The sequence below is a fragment of the Cottoperca gobio genome, chromosome 1 (assembly GCF_900634415.1).
Source record: "Cottoperca gobio chromosome 1, fCotGob3.1, whole genome shotgun sequence".
NCBI classification, from domain to species: domain Eukaryota; kingdom Metazoa; phylum Chordata; class Actinopteri; order Perciformes; family Bovichtidae; genus Cottoperca; species Cottoperca gobio.
This window is the reverse complement of record NC_041355.1, coordinates 5750909-5770620: the sequence shown is the minus strand read 5'-3', so window position 1 is coordinate 5770620 and position 19712 is coordinate 5750909. Positions and strand designations below refer to the sequence as shown.

General features: G+C 39.0%; 2 protein-coding genes across 2 annotated transcripts; both read right to left on the bottom strand.

Moving 5' to 3' along the window:
* Positions 1 to 501: 501 nt before the first annotated feature.
* On the bottom strand, positions 502 to 4928 carry msmo1 (methylsterol monooxygenase 1). The gene is made up of 6 exons (XM_029435995.1): positions 4889 to 4928; positions 3260 to 3553; positions 3017 to 3165; positions 2372 to 2498; positions 2032 to 2186; positions 502 to 944 (listed from the first exon to the last, which is right to left on the bottom strand). Exons 2-6 carry the CDS (start codon positions 3512 to 3514, stop codon positions 755 to 757), a joined length of 876 nt encoding a protein of 291 aa, XP_029291855.1. The 5' UTR covers positions 3515 to 3553; positions 4889 to 4928; the 3' UTR covers positions 502 to 754.
* A 780-nt stretch (positions 4929 to 5708) lies between these two features.
* On the bottom strand, positions 5709 to 18194 carry klhl2 (kelch-like family member 2). Its single transcript, XM_029441449.1, has 15 exons — positions 17687 to 18194; positions 16042 to 16161; positions 15833 to 15939; positions 15392 to 15513; positions 14740 to 14902; positions 14439 to 14548; positions 14085 to 14201; positions 11060 to 11209; positions 10857 to 10974; positions 9150 to 9347; positions 8822 to 8923; positions 8242 to 8370; positions 7980 to 8120; positions 7754 to 7897; positions 5709 to 7258 (listed from the first exon to the last, which is right to left on the bottom strand). The coding sequence occupies exons 1-15, from the start codon at positions 17752 to 17754 to the stop codon at positions 7230 to 7232; spliced, it is 1818 nt and encodes a 605-aa protein (XP_029297309.1). The 5' UTR covers positions 17755 to 18194; the 3' UTR covers positions 5709 to 7229.
* Positions 18195 to 19712: the final 1518 nt, after the last annotated feature.

Here is a 19712-nt window from a genome sequence, read left to right as displayed (position 1 = left end):
TCCTTCAGTCAAAGGGGTCAGTTTGTGCCAAATTTGAAGAAATTCCTTCAAGGCCTTCCTGAGACATCACGTTCAAGAGAATGAGCTGCACGGACGGACAACCGGAAAACACAATGCAAACAAACTGCTCTTCAAATGTATTCATATATTTGTGATAAAAACAGAAGAATAAAATATATTCAATGTTTCTTTTTGTAAATTCAAAACAACATTTATTTATTTGTACAGTCTTAAACAAAATAGGCTAGAACAACCTGGAAGTACCATATGAGCCAATAACTTTTTATGCAAAATATATACATGGATTTTCATTAAACATACCTAACTTGAGTTTAGACGTTTCCCACTGCAGCTATCACACAACGTCACTCTGACTCAGTTAACTCAAGAGGAAGCGCTAAAGTGCTCAGACATTCAGAGGTATACAGAAACATTTCACAAGAGAGTCATATTGTACAAACGTTTTGTCATTCAATGACCAAGCAAAGCAACAAATCAAAATGAGGATGTTGATGGTTTTTATTAAGCCAGCAGCTGTTGACAGAAGCAGACAAAAAAATGTATTTTGCAAAAAGGCACAGAAGACGGACTGAAGTCAACACGCAGTCCGATTCAGAATCAAACCAACAGTAGCGATGATTCATTTAAAGTACACATTTAGTGTGTGAGAGGTCTCACACTGTCTGTGTGTCCGTACTGCCTCTTTCCTCCTCCTGACAAACCAGGTGAGCGTATGAACAGAGGCACAGACGCTTTACTCCTCCTTCTTGTCTCCCTGTTTCTGCAGGTGCACGTTGTACTGGTTGTCCGTCTTCAGCAGCTTGTCCCACCAGGTGAAGGTGGAGGAGTAGTTCCCGACGAAGTTCATGTGGTGGAAGTCGTGGAAGCGGGTGCCGGCGTAGAACGGGATCAGGTGGAGCGGGTTCATAGGGATGTCGTAACCACTGAGAGGGAGCGAGAGAAAAAAAGAGGGAATTGAAGTCTATTAAACTATTATAATTTAGTTTATTTTAGATTAAAAACATCCTTCCAACAAGACAAATGCTTTTCAGATGAGGCATACATTTGGAAATTATCAGAAATGATGTTTTTCTAATGGTGCTACTGAAGATTCTTTGTTTTTTTATTGCACTGCATATGTTACCACAAACAAAAATAATTGGTGGTGTTTTAAATACTGTTGGCTAAAGATTTTTTTTTTTTTGAGAAAACAAAAGAAAATCTGATTTTTGTCAGAAGCATTGTTTTATTTTAGCGTGCATAATTGTTATAGAAAAGAAAAAAAAGGCAAGAAAGGCTAAATGATTATGTTGGGGGTTTAACATAAAGCGATAATGAATTAAAATATTATTTTTTAGAGAATGTTAAAAAGCAAGCTGGATTAAAACAGGAAAAATCATTAATTCAGAGTGAAATCAAAAATATTATTCTAATTTTATTAGATTTAAAATTATTTTTTAGATAAGAAAGTAACAAAAGCACAGAGACACGTTTAAAAGATATTGTGAATTTGTGTCTTTGTTTATGCCTCCACAGACTGTGAGTCTTCTCCTTTCTGTATGTGCATGTACGTCTTCAGTACAAATGCACCACTAAGCAGGTAATGTATGATAATAATAATAATAATAATAATAATAATAATAATAATAATAATAATAATAATAATAATAATAATAATAATAATAATGATAATAATAATAATAATAATAATAATAATAATAAGTACCTCAAGAGAAATGAGTTCTCTGATAATACTGTATGATAGATACATCTGATGTTCTCTAGGGCCCTCTGGTGGTCGACCTCGTACATTACTGACAGTTAACGTGGTAAAAACATGCAGTTCCTCATGAAACTATCGTCTCACTGTTTATTGTAATCAGCGATGTGTTTCTTCAATGCTTAAAGTCAACATTTGCTCTTTGTAGAGTCATAGTAATAAATAAGTCTAACAAAGCTCTGTTTTTACCTGCAGAGAGGGAAGGGCAGGGCAGCAGAAAAACTAAATGACACAGAGACAAAGTGTCCTACCTGTGGACATCGATGGTCTCCAGCAGGCGGAAGGACACCCAGGCCCACAGAAAGAACACGTGGTTACAGAAGATCATGATGCCGATGAAGAAACCAGCTCCCAGGATGAGAGTCTCGGCAGGATGAGCGTATTCTGCCTGCATGCCGAACGGAGCCTGAGGGACAGCGGAGACAGGAGACACTGTGATGAAGACATGTGTGTGTGTGTTTGTGTGTGGTCACTTTTTCCACGTGTGAGAGCTACAGCATCATTAATAAGTAACTCTTCAGTAAAGAGATTAATCAGAGAGCTGTTTTTGTGTTTATCTACTGTATCTTATCGCTTGTGTGTTTTACTCACGGTGAACTCGTGGTGGACTTTGTGGATGTATTTGTAGATTCTGCGGTGATGCAGCAGGCGGTGCAGGAAGTAGTGCCAGGTGTCTTCCACAACAGCACAGCCCAAGCACTGAGCCAGGACGAACGGCCTGGAGGAGGCGACGAGGAGAGAGAGGTGGGTCATCATTAGAAACGCACATTGAGTTATACCAACTAACAGGGTGACTGGTGGATCCCACTGACGGCAGTATATGTGACACTAATAAAAGCCATTAGTAGACGTAATATTTCCAAATACTAAATATAATTTTCACACTACAACGGATGACTTGTGAACAGAGAATTCAAGGTGAGATTGCAGGAAGAGATAATAAAACATCATGATTGATGAAGGCATCATTAGGAACATGTGTAGGGGGAAAAGCCTTTCTAGGATCTGTCATTAAATGTAAGGCTATGCAGAACTACATTTAAAACACATTTCTACCATCATCATAGTTAGCACATGCATGGATTTAACATTTAACTTACTATCATGGTGAAAACACAAAAATATCGCTGAGTATATGCTTCATTCACACACAGTTTTGACGTTTGCAAACAGCAAATGTCGTGTACATATGTGAAAATGAGGCGTTCAGGTGTGTTTTATTGCACTTCCACTGACCAGCGTGGCATGGAGTTCCAGTCATAAGGGATGTTGAAGAATTCAGTGAAGTAGTAAGTTCCACAGATCAACGGCAGCTGGATACAGAAATGGTTGAACAGCAGCATCTTGAAACATCTCCACTGTTTCTCCCAGGTCTCTGGCTTGTCCTGCACACAACACACACACACAGAAGGATTATTAAATCAAGGAATGTCATCTTAAACTTAAAAAAAGTCATAACAACCAAAATCCCACACAAACCTGTTGGATCTTGTATTTCTGCATGAAGGGCATGAACTGGAAGAGGAAACCAGGCAGGCAGAACAGGAAGTAGATGAACTCATGGACAATGAGTGACCCCCAGGTGGCAATCTGGAACTTGGTGTAGTTGTCCAGCATGTAGCCCCAGGCGTGTTTCAGGGAGGGCTGGAAGGGGTTTTCTGGCAACACCGCATCTACGTACTCCGCCGCCAGGTAAGCAGAGGTCAAGATATCTACCGTGCCATTCACCTCCATGATGGACAACGCAAGGTGACTGCAGGTCTGGAGAGAAGACTGGGAAACAGGAAAACAGCGTTAGATGTAAAACTCTAAGACAGGACGTATCATTAGACAGATAAAGTGTGTCTTTTCAGTAAAAACAATGATATTATGACGAAGAGAAATTGGAGAGAAACTGTCTATTTAAATAAAAAACAAATAAATAATCAAAGTCTGCAGAGGAAAACAACTGCCATAATGCGACTGAAAGAATATAACACAAAAACTTTTATACTTTTATACAACTCACTTTTAATCACAATTTACAATGTCTGCTGATTAAAATCAGAGATCTCGTAAAAATGACATTAATTATCAGAGAATCATATTTAGTAAAAATCTATACTCTTTGAAACAATAAATAGTATTTACAAGCAAGCTAAAACACTTACTCATATATTGTTATGTAAGAGGTGCTCAGATCCTTTTAAGTAACAGCAGTTATAACACCATGTAAAAGTGAAGACATCTGCTAAATATATTTAAATAACGATTGTGCTGCATATATAATTACCGCATATCAACGTTAATATTTATTCCTTCAATGGTGCAGTAGTTTTCTGATCTTTTACTTGAGTAAAAGTGTCAATACTACAGTGTAAAATACTCTGTTACAAATAAAAGTCCTACAATCAAATTCTTACTTAAGCAGAAGTACAACAGTACCATGAAAATATACTCAAAGTACCAAAAGCAGATAGTTGAGCACTTTGCATTCTTGTTGAATTGATCAAATTGCTTTTTATTGTGTCTGACGGTTTGTAGACACAAATCAAATGTAGGAACTGCGTAACATTTAATTTTCAAAAACAAGTTCCTTCTCATGAGGGTTGGTACCTCTGCCCACAAACATATCCATTTCAAATTGATGTAGTATTAAAAAATAAGACCTTATCTCAAGAATCAGGGACTTATTACGCAGAATGGCCATCATAATAAATATATATTGTATTATTTAATCATAATTAATATAAAATGGAAATATTCAAGTAAGGAAAAGTACCTCAGACTTGTCGTACTAAATGTCCTAGTTAGGTACATTTGACCACTGAACTAATACATGTTATACATGAGCATAATAAGGCAACAATAAATACTATTTGAATTGATGCATTCTGTACAGAAGCAAGAATTGCACTGCTAACAGATGTCCAACAAGACTGCAACAACTTCAATGTAACTACTGCTGCGTTTCCGATTACAAAACAGCCGACGTATTGTTCTCACAACTGGAAGCTCATGATCTATTTTTCACTCAAATACAAACATAACAGATTTACTTAAACAACCGCTGCTAAAATATAAAATAAAATATGTTATATGCAGCTAACAACGACGTCAAACTCTCACCTTTCCGTGGTACGTCCCGTCTACCTGAGCGAGAGGCGGCCGGCCGTGTGAAATACACTTTTATCGAACAATCTGATTGGCCGAGAGGAAAGGAGACTGACGTCGCGGGGCCGAGCAGCCTCGCTGATTGGTCCATGGCATGGAGCGATGATAGTGAGACTGAATGTTTCTACAGCAACAGCCAATCAGAGGCGAGCTTGGCTTTCATAACCTCCGCAGTGAATGAGGGAAGAGATGGGGTGAACTTTGAGTCATACATGTGTGTCTTCCGCCTTAAATGTACATTATTAAGCAGTTTGTGACTACTATGTTGACTTTGGAGCTGTTGTAGAGACGTTTTGAACCAAATGTCCCGTAGTATGAAGCTATACAAATACCCTTGTTCAATTAAAGCACCAATAAACGGATGTTTTTGTTTGTTTACTCCCCTTTTTTGACAATAAAATCATATTTCCTGTTCACACTGGTTGCTGTAAGTTTAATGAATGAGGAGTACGCATCATATTTTATAAGATGATCATACAATAAGTGATGCACGTAAAATCCAAATCTGTGCAATGTACTTTAAGATTTTAAAAGTATTCGGTATGCAGCAGAACGGCATCAATCAGTGATATATTAATACATATACAAAGTACTTTATATGTTAGGGATGTTAATTCAATTTAAATGTCTATATAGTGGCAGAATTACATGAACGTTAGCTGAATTAAATACAAAGTGATGAAGCTAATGATTCCAGCTTTACCCGAAGCTAATGGTGACTTGAGAAATTGTGAATAAGTAAATCACCATATAATTATTAAAATATCACACACAGCGTATTCCATTTCAACGTTTTACTGATTTGGCAAAGTTTTAAAAACAGATTATGTCATTTCACAGCTTTAAATACAAGAAGCATATTTATTAATGATAATATAAAACAAGTAATGAAACATTTTCAAAGTCATTAGCCTACATGACATTCCTCAATACACTGACAAGAAAACAGCGATACCAGTTACTATTATAGCAATTCTTTTTCAATACAGGAGGAGCGGGAAGAAAAAGAGACTGAAGAAACAGAAACTCAAGAGTAGGTTTGGTCACTTTCCAGAAAGAGAGAACAGATTAGTAAAGTAGTAAAGAGAGACAGAAATGAAGAGACATATTCAAATTGGCACATTCATAGTACGTCAGGGTGTGCAGTAGTTAATAGCGTTGCTACACCAAAAGGAGGGAGAGGATACTGTTGAAGGATAGGGGGATAGAGAGGACCATGCAGTGAGTTCAGGCTGTTGTAGTGGTTACAACCATAGCAAAGATGGCTGCCGGGTGACAGTAAAGCACTGATACATCCAACTGTTTTTCAACTAAAACAGCTTCTCCCTCTGTCCGTCACTGTTTTTGGCAACATGAATGACTCTTCTCCTTTACCAGAAGAGTAGTGTTCCAGTCAAAGTCAGTTGTTTTAAAAGAACAAATGTACATTTTCCCGCTTCTCACGTCGCTGCTCTGAATTCATGCGGGCTAACTCAACCGATCTGGACTCAAATGTGTTTCTTTATCCCAGAACAGCCGCAGAGTCCGGCTGTACTCTGTCCAGTAACAGTACGTCTCAAGGCATAACAAAGGGGAAGAAGAGGGAAAGCGGGATGTATTTGGACATTCAGGCACTCTTGAACAGCCACACTGCAACACTGTAAAAAGGCCAGAGGTCAGACAGAGTGCGTTCATGCGGCGTCGGATCAGGCGTCACCACACAGATGCACACAAACACACATGCTCACATGTGCAAGCAAAAGGAGCACCTTTAAATGCAAGCGCGCACACACACACACACAAACACACACACACACACACACACACACACACACACACACACACACTCGCACACATTTTTCATAATAAAAACGAAGGAGAAACAAAGATTTCAGTCCCAAATGGTCCTTCTCTGCCTTCTTCTCCCATCTATTAGATCAATGGTCTCTCTCAGAGCTGTTAACATTACTCAAGGTAAAGTAACTTAGCAGTTATAGTAGCTTCATATCAGTAGCGTTTCAATGGCACTGCAGCGGTGCTTCAAACTGGTTGGTCCAGTCGCCAGCGGCAGTCCTGCCAGGAGGGGATTAAAACACGGGTTCGATTCCCCCCCGTTTGTTACAGCTCCCCCTTTCAGGTAAGTGCAAAAAATCTTCATCAGCATCCTCAACAACAACAACAATCTTGTCATTTTCTTCATCTTCGTCAGTGCCTGTGCTAATGCTCGAAGCATTGGCACCGTAGACAGATCCAAGATCAGTATTCAGCAGGAGAAAACATCATTCTGCTCCGAATCAGTGGCAGGAGTAGAGAGCAGTCATAAGGGCTTGTCAATCACAGTCACACCTGAGGTTATACAGAAAAGATTAATATGGTGCATCGCTATCACCACGCCTGATTCATCATCGTACATAGCACATGTTGAAAATGTAATTAAATGTTTTTATGTCCACTATAGTTGCTAGTAAAAGTAGGATTAGATGTAATACTTATAGAAATGCACTGTCATCATTTCTTCTTTCGATGATATTGTCTGTTTTAATATAAGATAATGCATGTGTGTATATTGTATTTACTTTGTAGATTGATGCAGCCATGTATGCATATAAATAAATATGGGTACAGGTACATGTGACCTTGTTCATATTTATTTTATTTTAGCTTTGCAATTATGGATTTGGACAATAGAATAGAAGGATACATAACCTTACCACATGATTTTCATAAAGGTTACACTACCCAAACAATGTTTAACCTTTTTTTAAAGGTTACCTCTCACTGTATTTTTGATACAAAATGTTGAGTTCGAACATGTTTTCAGCAAGTAGTTTCACTACATACCTGCATAACTGCGTCCTGTACTCATGCAGTTCGGCAGTAGTGTCCACTTGTCCGAGTTTGGGTTGTAGAACTCCACAGAGGCCAAATTGCAGCTGCCGTCGTCTCCTCCCACCACATAAAGTACGTTGTTTACAGCACACATACCTGAAAACACACACACACGATGAAGATTAGTGGACATCTAACATCTCACACCTGAGGATGTCTGACAGACTCTCTGCATTACCTGCGTTGCGTCGACACATGTTCATGTCAGCTACTTGTCGCCAGCTGTTGGAGGTCGGATCATAAACTTCACAGCTCTTCCTCACCAATGGACCATCATGACCCCCCACAGCATATAGTAAACCTTTTAACACACCTACACCTGAGGAACACATCGGACAGAAGAAACGGTCACCACTGCCATCATATCATGAATATCCCTCACTGAGTATAACACACACACACACACACACACACACACACACGCACACACACACGCACACCTGCTCCGCTGCGTCTCGTGCCCATCTCTGCGATGTAGCTCCACGTGTTGCTTTTGGGGTTGTAAGCTTCTACTGTACTTAGGCATTGCCTGGTCGCACCATCATAACCTCCAACTGCATACAGGATCCCTGAAAAACACAAGAAAACAAATGCAAATTATAACTCAGAATGAGCGAGGCACGCTGATAGACAAAGTAATAGAAATACATGGAAATAAAAGGTTTATACATATTTCTCTTTCCCATTTCCTTCTTCTCTGTAAACAAAAGCTCTATAAATGAAGTTTTCTTGCTAGATTAAGTTTCCTTCATTCTTTATTGATAAGAATATACTTGTCATCATTTTGTTAATGCTGTTTTCCTTTTTTTATGGATTAAAGGAGGTCAATAATGCATTACAATAAGAAGCTTTAAACCAGGTCCAACTCTCTACAAACTATGGCTTGAACACCTTTAATAGTCTCAAAATAAAAACAAGTTATGCGCTTTGCAAAAACTGTATTAATTGCAGCACTATTGTATGCTTCATAACGTGTTTCTGACTGTAAAACTGAACTGTATTTATATATATTGTATTTACCATTGACAACACCGACTCCTACACTGCTTCGTCGGGTACTCATGGGTAACACATGGAACCACTCGTCTGTCTTCGCATTGTACGCCTCGATTGTTGACAGACCTGCAAAGACACACACACACACACACACACACACACACACACACACACACACACACACACACACACACACACACACACACACACACACACACACACACACACACACACACACACACACACACAATCACATATTATATCATTTCCAGTTGTTATAAAGCCTGTAGTGATTCAGGGTCTTGAGCTCTGTCTGTCTCATTAATCACAGCAATTAAAAACACAGCTGTACCTGTGCTGCCGTCAAAGCCCCCCACAGCGTACAGGAGTCCGTTGAGCACAACAGCTCCGAGCGTTGATCGGCGGTCCTGCATGCTGTTCACGCTCGTCCAGCGGTCCATCATTGGGTCGTAACAGTCCACCGTCCGCACACGCAAAGAACCGTTGAAACCACCAACTGCATACACACACCCACCCACGTACACCACACCTAAAAGGCAACAAGATAAAAATAGAGCCTTTTGTCTCGAGGGAAATTGTTGCACAGCAGTTGCAGACCAGTAAGTAAGAAAGAGGGAAAATATAAAATATCAATAAGGTGCAAATCCAAAATATGGTGGCAACAGCACAGAAAACACAGAAATGTAACAATCTTGTAACAAACTTGTGTCCCTCCATACGTCTACACAGTGAGGCCTATCAGTGGGCGTATGCGGTGGAAGATTGGAAACATGCCACCAGGGGGTATGAAAGAGTGATGCCGTTTAAGAATATGCATTTTTGATCTCATGGATTGGATCTCAAAGCCAAGATCTGACCCGAGAGCATTATAAAGAAGTTAGCATATGCTGTAGCTGTGTCTGTACTTCTAAACAGAATACATCATAATGTGTCGACAAAGCCTCTTCCCTTTCATACACTGCAGAGAAACAAAGCCTCTTTTTTTTTTTACATGCATTTGGAGGACATCAATTCTTTGTACCCCTCAGTGTCCTCCTGTGTGGTGCTTAATTGTGTTAAACTTATCAAATCTGGAGATATGGCATGACGATGCCATGTTTTGTTTTCACTCCTATCGTCTAGGTTTAAGTCTTTTTCTATGCACACAAAAGGTTGCCAGACAGATTTATCAACTCTTTACACTTAATTTCTATCAACTTGACGGAGTGGGGGTGGCATAACAAGACGCTGATTAAGCAGCATGATTATAACACAGGTGTGCCTTTGGCTGGTCACAACTAAAGGCCACTCTAAATGTGAAATTGTATCACACAATGCCACAGATGTTCCACGTTTTGAGGGAGCCAGCCGTGTTGACTGCAGCAATGTCCACCAGAGCTGTTGCCCGTGACTTGGAAGTTCATTTTAATACGAACACTACATAGTTCAGAGTGCCTAATGCATTTATTTTTTCAATATTAAACTGCACATTTTAGAGTGACCTTTTATTGTGAGAAGCCAAAAGGCACACCTGTTTAATAATCATGCTGTTAATCAGCATTTTGATATGCCTCACCTGTTGGGTGGATGGACTAGCTTGGCAAAGGAGAAGGGCTCACTGACATGGATTTAAACACAATTTGAGAAAAATAAGCATTTTGTGTGCATAGGAAAAGTCTTAGATATTTTATTTCAACTTGTGAAAAGTAGGAGTGAAAACAAATGTTGCATGTATATCTTTGTTCATTGTGTATTGCTTGAACTAGACCAAGGAAAACTCACCAGACCTGAAGTCCACTGCTCTCACCAGCTAATTGCTAATAACTAAATATCATGCAACCTGTGCAGTTCACCAGTGGCATTTACATTTTAATGGCTGTTTGAGGGCAAAGTTGTGCTGATTTTATTAACTTAATATTTACAGGTTGATGAGGACCACCTGAATGCACCATTAGTGTTGTGATTTGGGGCGTTCAGGTTCTCTGATGGAAACACGTTCTGCAGAGCCCCTTAACTGTGATGAAGTTTATGTTGTAGTTTGTTATAGAGGGATTCCTACCTGCTCTGCACCTCCTGGTCGGGAGCTCAGCCACCTGGTACCATCGCTGCTCCTCAAAGTCATAACACTCAACACTGCGGATGGCTTTGGGAGCCTGGCCTCCAACCACAACCATCACCTACAGAGAACAGCCGTTACATGGAGAATTAAACATCAACTGCTGTTGTTTTCTTATTAACTAAGAGTGGAGGTTGTGTAAATACCTTAGGACAGCAGGCTGGAGTCCTCATGCGTGTGCGTGCAGTTTTCATCAGAGCTCTCTGGTCAGCTGGCAGCAGGTGGTACTTCATGGCCTCAATCAGGTAGTCTTTACACGCACTGCTATTCTTAATCAGAGACTCCTCCTCCACCCGCTAACACAACCAAACAGAGAGAGAGGAGCCAGTCAGATAAATGGATTTGCAAAGCGATGCATCTAGTTTGTTGCAGCTGAGACACAGAAGTAACTAAAATCATAGAAACTAAAATCCACTTTGAAATATAAATCCAAAATCTACTTCTAATTTTCTGAGCACTTATTATTTATCTTTAGATTTTACTTAAACAATGTTAATAACAACGAAGAGATTAAATGTTCTATTACATGTTAGATAACATGCAGTGATGCATTAGGAGTACATCATGTTTTTCCTTGATAGGATTAAATCGTAGACTTTCCCCATCATGAAAGGCTAATGTAAAAACATCAGTGAAGTTAGCTGCTAATCAAAGATTAACTCAACTACAACAGAGCCGGAACAAAAGAATAATTGCATTTTAAAAACTAAACTTAATCAAAAATTATTATATTTAATGAAATGTATCATTTTGAAACTGAATGTAATATTATGTAACTGAATTCAGTTCCTCTTAAACTGTATTACATGCTCAATGAAATGTGATTTTTTAAATTTATATTTGAATAAAAAAAGGAAAAAAGAAAAAGAAAACACAGAAGTTACAGACGAAAAGATATAAATATAATATGCTTGCAAAGGAGATCTTTCTTTCAATCTTTCTAGACTAGACTTGCAATGTTTAAAGTTTCTATACATTTTACTGGTGTTATATCTTAAACAGTCAAAACATTTCATAAATAAATGTCTCTTATCTATACAGTCTTTTATTAGTGTCCGTGGTCATCTGAGCCTTCAGGGCTGAGGCTGCACGTTACATTATTATCAACTCTATAAAGTCCCTCAGCCAGTAGACAAAAAACTGTTTGATATCCGTACTTCCAATTCATAAGAATGATCCGCACTGAAAATGAAACACTCAATTTATTTCCACAGTCAGTTCTCACTATTAAAATGCAGTTGGATGAATCTCTCAGAGCAACAGTGAAACACTGAAAGCCCTCTATATAATATGTTTTCAACCCTATCCTGGGACACAGAAGGTTACAGTAATAGACAAAACTAGAAACGTAAACTACAAAACCGCGATCAATGAAGTAGAATATACACCAACAGAGTAAACTGGTCCCAGATCTGATAGTCAGGCTACTCTCGGACGTTCACATGACCTGATGTTCAGTGTCAGCTCATCCCTGATTCGACAAAAGCAGAACAAAACTAGTTGGACAACTGTAAACTGGATATGTAGCAACATGTTGTATGAGTGTATTTATCTGTCTGGGTGTCAGAACAAGAAAATCACAGAAGAGTTCTTAAGCAGCAGCGATGTTTGTACTGCGGTAAAAGAAACTGTGATCTGGTCACTGGCAAGAAATGTTACTGACAACACATGACCTTCAGTGTTCTGCAGCTTAAAATTCATCTGCCTTGGTTGGTAGAATAAGTGAGGCTGTTGCTCTGTCATCAGCTTAGCTGTGTTTAATGTTCAGGATGTGTTTAAACCTGTTGTCTGTGTCAAAGTCACATGATCACTTCCCATCGCTGTGTTCTCAGGAGCTGTAGTTTAAACTGCACCTCTGGTTTAATCTGAGGCCAGTAAACTCCTGTAGAAGTCACAGTAGAGGTTTAACTTTAACCTGCTGCAGACCTGCTTTAAGAGAAGTTAAAGGTCATACAGTTTAGTATTAGGATGCATTTATACAGCTCAGATCATTTGAATAATAATAAAACTGTTTATGTTATTTTGAAGGCAACATTATCACCACAGCTGTGTTATTACAATTAAATGACTCATACTTCAAGTCATTTCTGATGACAGAAACAATGTTACTGATTATCTAACAAACATAAAGACTAGTAATTGATTAATGCACCGCCACAAGTCCAGAGCCTGCAGGGAGGGCATCTGGTCAGTTTGCCAGTAATGTCACAGTAAGAAATAATACGCAGTAGATTGAAAAGAAACGATATGTGCTACGATATGATGCACATTTGCACATAAATATATATATAAATATAAATATAAATATAATATATATATATATATATATAATTTAGATGAGAGGGACAATACATGAAGGCATTGTTATATTTAAATAAAGGGCCACAGATGCAGTGTATATATAACTTCTAACTGTAGCTAATTTGCCAAACTTGATATGAAACACATATCAGAACAGTCTAATCCAGGTATATAAACTAAGAATAAAACAGACTTAGACAAACCACCCCTCCAAACAACAACTACAGACAGTAATTAAAACAACAATTTAAAAAACGACTTAAATCGACCATTAAAAACAGCAAAAAGGACTGAAAACGTTTACTATATAAATATAAATATAAATATATATGCATCTCAGTGTTCATAGAGTGTTTATGGTATAGTTTCAACTTAGTATTAAAAGCTTTAAAAACCGGTAATGTTTTTATTTGTAATGGCAGGGTATTGCTTGAAATGTAAAAGAGGACTGAGCGGATGTGGTTTTTAAGTTTTCCCTGTTTACAGTCTCCACAGAGTTCCCCCTCGCAGAGGCTCCTTTACTCTTATATTTTAACAATCATTTGCCTGACTAGTTCTGGGGAAAGGCCATTTACACACTTGAAACATTTAAATTCAGGGTTTTTTTTCTTGCAAATCATCAGGCCACTGTCAAGGGTAAGAATTTCAATAATCGTGCACTCAACATCGCATTCACTCGTACAGATTAATTGTGCAACAGTGTGGAAATATGAACAGTGAAAACAAAAGGTCCAGTTTAGCACGCAGCTGCTAGTTCCAGTTTAGCTTGGACCCGTTCTAAGCCGAAGCTGAGATATTCAGATGCTGAGTGACAGAGCAACAGCCACTCTCAGTTTAAAAGCACAAACAAAAACATACAGACACTCGTACCTGCACCAGGTATTCTCTGGAGAGAAGCGGCAGGCGAACATGTTCCATCAGGTGAGCCAAGTGTTCCTGCCGGACATCTTTATCGTGGTTGACCCACGCTATCACCGCCTCAAACACCTGCACAATAAAGTACACAGAGACACTTTAAGCGCATCAGATACAATTTGTTTATTGTTATTTTCTTGCGTACTTGCATAATTAAAAAACTAAAAGCTGTTCCTTCCCAGCCCACAGCGGTGCAACAAGAAGTACATATATATCAAAGAATTGACTAAAAAAAAACAATATAACTAAAACATATATATACAGAAAAGACAATTAGCAGCACAGTGAGCAGAGTGAATGTGTGTGTACCTTCTCCTCTGTGGGGATGGTGAGCTTGTCACTGGCGATCAGGCTGGACACTTGCTCCATGCCCAAATTGAGGAACTCTTCACTCCCAACCACCTCAGTGAAATGTTGCTCTGTCAGCAAAAGCATCAAATAAAAAAACTACCCTGTGACTGCAGATGAACACAGCTTTTTTTTTTCTTTCTTCTCAACATTGTCACCTGTTCTCATTCTGTCTCATCCACTAGGACACACACAAACCCATTGTAGTGGAGCAATAAGAGCACACGCATATATATAAAAATAGAGATTTGGACACACAAACCTGCGTAGCTGTTGGCCTGTGTGAGGAGCTGAGAGCAGGCGTGTAGGTCAGCGAAGGCTCGTATCCCCAGACAGTTGGATGGATGAAGCTGAGAGCTCAGGAACTCACAACAAGCCTTTTTCACCTCGTTGAGCTGGAGCAGGCCGGCTGCGGGCAGCAATGCCTGTCAAACACACACAAACACACACACACACACACACACACACAGAATATCCTGTATAAAGTGGTGGTTTTGGTTCTATACAATGCAGGTGATCACAGATCACCCAAAATAACCTGCTCGTCACTGATACAGTTGAGTAAGAAACTAAACTTGTCCATTCAAGATGTTTCTAAAAAAATGAATATTTGAGAAAAGTCCTTTTAATTTAGTTTTAATCTTTCACACATACCAAACAGAGTGGATTTCCCCGTAGGCAAGGCATGAGTTTAAAAATGAGCTTAAAAGTGCTTAACACATGATCAAGTGACACAAATAGATACTTGTAATCAACAGTGCTTATTTGTAGTGATCTGAATATTCTCTAATCTCAGCAGCATCAATGTGATCATGACGACAGATTCCCTTTTTAAGGTTAACCTGGTAGTGTGTGTGTGTGTGTGTGTGTGTGTGTGTGTGTGTGTGTGTGTGTGTGTGTGTGTGTGTGTTTACCTGCACGTTATCCTCTGTGACCTGTATCTCTGCCGTGTAGATATAGTCGACCAGCAGGCCCAGAGTCCAGCCGTCCATCTCCTTTATCCTCACTCGTTTCGCCCGGCTCTCTGCCATCTCCCCTGTTGGAACACACACACGTGTTAGACATCCATTAATCTTGCGTTCAGCATTAATATCATTATATTATTACTCAGCTGTATATATTGTAACACACATATGTTTACATATTTATTGTTGTTATATATTGTGCACATTTTTACTTTGACTTCTTTATGTTTATATAAATATTTTATTGTGACAACATTTAATTTCCCCTGACATAAATAAAGTATTTCTGATTCTGAATCTGATTACCAAACAGGACATAAAAACAGACACTGAAGACAGGGTGAAGCAAGATGTTGCCAGATGTCCAGCAGCATGGATGGAGGTCCTCACCTGTGAACATAGCGTGGAAGTAGGGGCTCCCGGCAGCCAGAACCACCCTGTGAGCAGCGATCTCTACATCCTCCGCCACTATGGTCACATCACACAACAAGCTCTGGCTGTATGGGCATTTAAGAGAGAGGCGAGAGGTTACCATTAAAGTTTTAAAAAGGTGGCACCCCGAGGACGACAGAGAACTGGAGAGAGAGCGTTTGCATCACCTGCGCAGCTCGTTCATGACTTTGAACGCCTTCCTCATGTGCCGGGGGTTGAGAGTGACTGGACCTTGCCTCTCGACGCCATCTTCTTTGTCCACAGCGTGTGGACAAAGTCTGGTGCACCTGAGAGCGACACAAAAAGCAAACAGTTTAACTGCTAGCATGGAGGAAATGTGGCAATTAGTATATATAGTATATCTATATCTATATCTATATAGTATATATAGATATAGATATATAGTATACATCTAAAACTAGCTGGTTAAAGTTGGTTGGTTCCCCCAAATACAAATGAAAATATACAGCCATGCAGATAGTTTTGAGTTGTAAGATATCATTGTTGATATTCTACTTTAGCTCACTAACAAATTAGCGATTAATCCAATTACATATACCAATTTACACACAGTGAAAATGGGGCCGGATGTTAAACAAGCCTTGACCTAATCAAGCGGCTATTGAGTGTAAATTGTAATTGAATTCATTCTGCACTTCTTTAGCACATCAAACTACAAATAAACAAACATCATTAACAATAGTCAGCAGTACTGAATGAAAGAATCATTCAGATCCTTTACTTTAAGTAAAAGTACCAATACATTATTGTAAAAATACTCCATTACAAGTAAATGTCCTTCATCCAAAATCCTATTTGAGTAAAAAAAACAGATTTATTTTCAGCTAAATGTACTAAACGTATCAAAGTAAAAGTACTCTGCAGAAGTAAACAGTGGTTTTGTTAATACCTGATTCATTGTGGTGTTTAACTACTTCGTATACAGTTAGCTGGTTTAATCCAGTGGCTCCCAATCTAGGGGTCTGACCCCTCTAAAGGGTCACATGATAAATCTGAGGGGTCGTGAGAGGATTAATGAGTGAGAACAGTTGCATTGAGTTTTTGTGGACTTCCTTCTAATCTTAGCAGTATTTTGTGATGATTGGGAGTCACAAGCTAAACAGGTTGGTGTTTTACTATACTGCAGGGTTGCTTGTGAATGTCACCAGTTGATCAATAAAGTTTATCTTAACTAGACAACCATGTAGTGTAGAGATGAGTAAAATATTTGCCTCAGAATTGCAGTGAAGTAGAAGTATAAAGTAGCAGGAAATGTACCTTAAAATTGTACTTAAGTAGTTTAGTAAATATACTTAGAAGTATATGAGTAGAAGTATAAAACAGCAGAAATAGAAATGACTCAAGTAAGTACAAGTAACTCAAAACTGTAAAACGTATAGTTACTTACACACACACTAATGGCCTCTCCCTTTCATAATAAAACATCGAACACATATAATCATGCTGTTCATGGCAAAATCACGTGGCCCATGTTTTCTGTCACAAACACACCCACACACACATGGCTACATGTTAACACACATTCCCTCTGCCATAAACAAAAACACCTTCGTTATAATCCCAATAAATCATAACACTATAACACAACCACCAGCTGCTGCAGCGGACAGGTTCAGCTTCAGTCCCCGGGTATCAGTGACGGTCCCCCCCCCGACCCCCCCGGTCAGTGAGCAACCACACCGGCTGGCCGCTGTCTCTGTCAATGCGGCACCATCAGTCAAGCAGCCACTGGGAGACGTCAACACACACACACACACTCACACACACTCACACACATTGTTTTGCACTTACAGTGGATGACTGTCCATGATTCCGGTGTTTTTCAGAGGATGAAAACTTGGCCCAGCGGCATGCACCATTCCATATCCACAATGTTGTCTTTAATGGGTCTAAATTCAAGCGTGAATCGCAGGAGATCAGCTGTCCAGAGGCGGGGAGACGGGCTGACTGCAGCCCCATTAAACCAGCCCGTTTCATATAAATACACAGCCCGACTGCGGTGACAGTCAGTAACAAACACGTTGCGATTCAACCCGGCTGTTGTACCCTGCGGACTGCTTCTCCTGTCGGCACCACCAGGAAAACAAAACAAGCAGGAAAGCAGCCGACCAGCAGCGTCAAATGTGGTTTATTGTGATTGTATTTGTTCCTCTCTTCCCCTCCTGGGTGTATATGGGTGCGAGAGGCGGACAGACAAGGCTACCTGTTATTTTCCAATCGCTGATTAAAACGCACAAACAAGGACATGTCGGCAAAGACGGTCCTCTGAGCAGCCAAGGCATCCCGCAAGAAAGCACTGTCTCCCTCTAGCTGTGGAAGACTGACCGGGGAGGAGGCTCTTAATAATAACAATATGATATTATTATTATAATTAAAATGACAATAATAATAATAATAATAATAACCTTGATTAGTGTAGCACCTTTCATACAAGAAATGCAACACAAAATGCTTTTTACTATAAGGGAAAATAGACATAAACATGGATAAAATGTCAAGTTAATGTAAAAATAAGATAATAAAAGAAACTTGACTATAATAGAAATATAAGATAAAATAAAAGAATAAATAAAATAAAAGAATAACAAATAAAGTAACAAATATTATAGTCAGTACCCATATTTGCACCATGCACATATACATTAATAAACACGGCAGCAGTATCAAAAGGCCTCCATTGTCTTTCTTTTATACATCTGGTGGAGTTTTGCATTTTTAAGACAAAAAATAAAAATCTTTCACCTTGAGTGCCCTCTCTACCAATCTAATAATATAAACACTCATTGTGAATAAACAAAAGTCAAACATCTTGAAAGCTAAATCAAAATTCTGTAATTCTGTCAATGTTTTACTCATTATTTTGACTTAGATTGATGACTTGGTAACTCAAAACCTTGATATACAGTATCTCACTATTTTTGACTTACGGTACAATCCTATAATCTTTCTTCAGTATCTCATCATTTCGACTTCACATAATTATGACTAAGTATCTTTGACTTGGTCACTGTAAATCATATCTTGTGACTTTTTACTCAAAATCTCTCTTTTATCTTTTGTCTAACTCAACACTTTGATTTAATATATCTTAACTATGAAAATTCGGACTGACTGTCTCATAAATTTGACTTACCATGAGTGTTTGTATTGTTATTATGAATGCTGTTTTACTCAATTTCTTCTCCTTTTTTCCTGCCGTAAATGGGCTTCCATGAGGTAAAGATTTAACTAGAGTACATATGCATGTATAAGGTTTTTCACAACTGCAGCTAATTCAGTTACGTAGACATCATCTTAATTAGACACTGTGTACAAAAGGAGAAAAGCCCATCTGGAGTTTTGCAATAATAAATCTATGGTTCCCATGTCTATTCATGTGGAGACCACAGACCCCTGTTTTGTAAGAGGCGTTGTCCCTGGAGCCCATCTGTGAAGATGTGTGTCTGACTGTACCGTCAGTGGACAGGCGATAGCTGTGAAGCTGCAGAGAACAAGTCTGTTTAGGTGTGAAGATGCTGAGAAGAGACCACAGGCTGTCAGGAGGCTCAGTCATGGCTTATCTGAAGTCATTTCTGTCATGATTTCATGCAGCAGTGCCATGGATTATTAAAGCCGTCACCTATAACGACAAGACTCCATTTTTATATTTAATATAAATATGTGGATATTTTAAGTTATGCATCATAGTTATCGCAGCTACTTGCTCCCATATGGGACAAGCTTTCTCCACAGATTTAGTAATCGCATTTACATAAAATTTGGAGATTTGTGAGACAGATTAATACAAGGAGCGGTCAAAATTGAAGCAGCAGAAGCC

What these genes read in the sequence shown, in the direction of transcription:
- msmo1 (XM_029435995.1), bottom strand. Translation starts at nt 3,514, where the DNA reads ATGGAGGTGAATGGCACGGTAGATATCTTGACCTCTGCTTACCTGGCG. An exon ending in AGAAATACAAGATCCAACAG is followed by an intron (nt 3,166 to 3,259) that starts GTTTGTGTGGGA and finishes TGTTGTGTGCAG; the next exon opens with GACAAGCCAGAGACCTGGGA. An exon ending in AAGTCCACCACGAGTTCACC is followed by an intron (nt 2,187 to 2,371) that starts GTGAGTAAAACA and finishes GCTGTCCCTCAG; the next exon opens with GCTCCGTTCGGCATGCAGGC.
- klhl2 (XM_029441449.1), bottom strand. Translation starts at nt 17,754, where the DNA reads ATGGTGCATGCCGCTGGGCCAAGTTTTCATCCTCTGAAAAACACCGGA. An exon ending in AGGAGTCGGTGTTGTCAATG is followed by an intron (nt 8,371 to 8,821) that starts GTAAATACAATA and finishes TGTGTTTTTCAG; the next exon opens with GGATCCTGTATGCAGTTGGA. An exon ending in TACAGGACGCAGTTATGCAG is followed by an intron (nt 7,259 to 7,753) that starts GTATGTAGTGAA and finishes GTATAACCTCAG; the next exon opens with GTGTGACTGTGATTGACAAG.